Here is a 3,534-nt window from a genome sequence, read left to right on the forward strand (position 1 = left end):
AGTACTCTACACAATTACACCCACATGGTCACAATAACTTCCACCGACGTCATTTCAACAATTGTTAGAGAATAGAGCTCTCCAAGTTAGTACATAAAGATGAATTTGAAAAGATATCAAACTTTAAATTAAAATCAAACATTAAAATTCAAAAATGAACATTAAATTTTGACTATTAGTTATAAAATCTATTGGTAAACATTTTCTTAATTTTACCTTTCTAGTTGAGATTAACTTGAGACAATTCCACCCTTCAACAATACTCTCAAAACAGAAAGACCTCCATTTTCATTTTAGTGATTTTTTAAGTCCGTTTCATTTGTAGTATTTTTTTTTACTGTTCTACATTTTGACCACTTATTAAAATGAAATAAAGCAATGTGAAATCTATAATCTTTTCTTTTTTTATCACTATCCTATTATGAATGAATGGAAAGAAGTGACATCTAATTATAAAAAATGACAAGAAATTCTTAATTTAACTCAAGTAGACACAATAATTCCATGGTGAAAAACGTTGATCGCATAGTGTCAAAATACGCGGGGCGTTATGTGTTAAAAAAGGTTGTTTATGAATACTTAAGTCAATCACTCTGTACATAAGTTGTTATAAGTTGACTCACTTCTTATTGGGTCATTGCATATATAAATACTTGCATATACACTCTTGTAGCTTCATCGATCCTCAAGCATACTCATCAAGATATTCTACAATGGCCCTCATGAAATTTGCTTTCTTTTTCCTAACTCTCTCTGCTCTTTTTGAAGCATATCATGCTCGACATTTAAAAGGTACTATATTATTTAAGTTTTTTTTTTCATACGAGTATTTTTTTTTTATTCATCGAATATAATATATTCATACAATTTTTTGGTAATTTTGTTTTCAGATGCATCTAAAGGAGTAATTCAGATGATAACAAGCAGAGAAGTATACAAGAGCAAGGCTTATGGTCGAGTCGCAAAAGTACCACCACCGCCAAAAGTAGCACCATCTAAAGGCGAGGATACTTATAGCCGGGATAGCCCAAAAGCACCACCGCAACTAGTCCAAACTAATTGCGGTGGATACAATCTTAAGGGACTAGATGATGCACCCCCTGACGTTGAGAAAACACTACTACAAAAAGAGTCATCGGCATCACTAACACTACCAGAAGGTCAAACTAGTTATATCACATACAACCTTAAGGGACCAAATGACCTTAAGGGACCAAATGATGCACCCTCTGACGTTGAGAAAACACCACCACAAAAAGAGTCATTCGCATCACTAACACTACCAGAAGGTCAAACTAGTTATATCACATACAACCTTAAGGGACCAAATGATGCACCCTCTGACGTTGAGAAAACACCACCACAAAAAGAGTCATCCGCATCACTAACACTATCAGAAGGTCAAACTAGTTATATCACATACAATCTTAAGGGACCAAATGACCTTAAGGGACCAAATGATGCACCTTCTGACGTTGAGAAAACACCACCACAAAAAGAGTCATCGACATCACTAACACTACCAGAAGGTCAAACTAGTTATATCACATACAACCTTAAGGGACCAAATGATGCACCCTCTGATGTTGAGAAAACACCACCACAAAAAGAGTCATCGACATCACTAACACTACCAGAAGGTCAAACTAGTTATATCACATACAATCTTAATGGACCAAATGACCTTAAGGGACCAAGTGATGCACCTTCTGACGTTGAGAAAACACCACCACAAAAAGAGTCATCGACATCACTAACACTACCAGAAGGTCAAACTAGTTATATCACATACAATCTTAAGGGGCCAAATGACCTTAAGGGACCAGATGATGCACCCTCTGAAAGCGAGAAAACACCGTCACAAAGAGAGCCATCGGCATCAATAACACTACCACAAGGCCAAACTAATTATATTACATACAACCTTAAGGGACCAAATGATGCACCCTCTGATGTTGAGAAAACTTTTGGTCGATATAACTCCAAAACAAAACCACCAACATCCATCACAGCATCACGAGTCCATGCTAATTGTGACTGTCGATACAATCTTAAGGGACCAAATGATGCACCCTCTGACGTTGAGAAAACTTTTGGTCGAGATAACCCAAATAGATCGTCATCGGATAAAGGCCAAATTTTCTCTTACTATCTCAATTCATATGTCATGAGGCTACTTAACATTTGGAGTTGATTTGGATTTTAGTAATATTTTATGGCTTTGTAACTCTTTGGTCAAAGAGATAGTCGTGCTACAATAAAGTAGATATAATCCATATAGTAAAGTAGTAAAGTAATTAGCTTGCTTAATTATTTTGTCAAAGTATTTAAATGTCCCCGAACAGAGTAAAATCGAAAGAAGAGAAAAAGAGTACGTATAGTGGTACTTAATTATCGACAGAGATATGTAAAATTGTTGCACTACTTTTATAGTAATAACAGTAACTTTTTCTTACATTACACTTAACTTATTGTTTTTTCTTATTTAATTTGATTTATAATAAATATTCAATTTAATTGCATTAAGAAGTTTGATTAGAATATTAGATACAAAAGTAAAATTGAAATGTACTACTTAATAATTAAAATTTGAAAATTAAAACTTTTAAAATGCATGTAGTAGATCATCCATATATGAGTAATTAAGAAATGCATGATGATATACCAGCTGACATCTTAAAGATTGGTATTGTTAGGAAAAGTTATTATTTTCTTTTACTGCACCAAAAACATTATTACTATATGTTGATGCTAGAAGATCGACAAAAGTTAGTTAGTGATAATATTTTTAATTTAAGTGACACTTTCATGGATAAGACGTGAGTGTTCTATTATTACAAAAGGCATGTATTATTGGAAATTAAAGAGATATCATGTGAACCATGCATCCAAAAAAGTTGCTAAAATGGGGTGAATAGAGTCTTAGGAAAATCAACGGCGCTTTAGTTATATGATTGAGCTAGGAAAAGTGCTAAAAGCCTAAAACAGTATAGGAAATTTAGATGGCTTCCTATTGTTTTTTGGGTTTACGTACGTTTTGGTTTTCTGAGATAAGAGGAACTACCTTCTGAAGAACTAATATCTCCTCGTTTTTCTAAAGAGATGAAGAAGTGGTGGCGTATGTCCTGTAGTATCTAATAAGTTGTCGTTGATATTTTATAAGTCGTAAAAATATTTGGTTCTTTTTAATAAACATGTCATCTTACTCGACATTATATATTCATGGTTTTTTTGAGGTATAAAGGTATTTCCCCTGTTCATGTCATATAAATATAATTCATGTTCGATTTTTATGTTTTACTTTAATTTTCCTTTCATTCGTATTTTTGCATCATATATTCATATTGGTTAACATTTACACATCATATATAATTTTCAAAATGCAGTCTTCAAAAGTTCGTGTTGAAAGTTTTGGACAGCTCAAATTCACACCTATAGATGAATATATATATTATTAATTTAAACTTAGAAAATTAACTACCAAATCATGCATGCCCGGCCTTGACTTGAAGAATACTAGTCCCAGTCAACGGG

General features: G+C 33.2%; 1 protein-coding gene across 1 annotated transcript; it reads left to right on the plus strand.

Annotated features, from left to right (window-relative positions):
- Positions 1 to 694: 694 nt before the first annotated feature.
- LOC122607259 lies at positions 695 to 2,194 on the plus strand. The gene is made up of 2 exons (XM_043780197.1): positions 695 to 792; positions 891 to 2,194. The coding sequence occupies exons 1-2, from the start codon at positions 714 to 716 to the stop codon at positions 2,192 to 2,194; spliced, it is 1,383 nt and encodes a 460-aa protein (XP_043636132.1). The 5' UTR covers positions 695 to 713.
- Positions 2,195 to 3,534: the final 1,340 nt, after the last annotated feature.

Source organism: Erigeron canadensis, chromosome 7 (assembly GCF_010389155.1).
Source record: "Erigeron canadensis isolate Cc75 chromosome 7, C_canadensis_v1, whole genome shotgun sequence".
NCBI classification, from domain to species: Eukaryota; Viridiplantae; Streptophyta; class Magnoliopsida; order Asterales; family Asteraceae; genus Erigeron; species Erigeron canadensis.

Bases quoted from the DNA above. Each gene is read 5' to 3' on its own strand.
- LOC122607259 (XM_043780197.1), top strand. From the start codon at position 714: ATGGCCCTCATGAAATTTGCTTTCTTTTTCCTAACTCTCTCTGCTCTT. The intron at 793-890 runs GTACTATATTAT...TTTTGTTTTCAG, and splicing joins TCATGCTCGACATTTAAAAG to ATGCATCTAAAGGAGTAATT.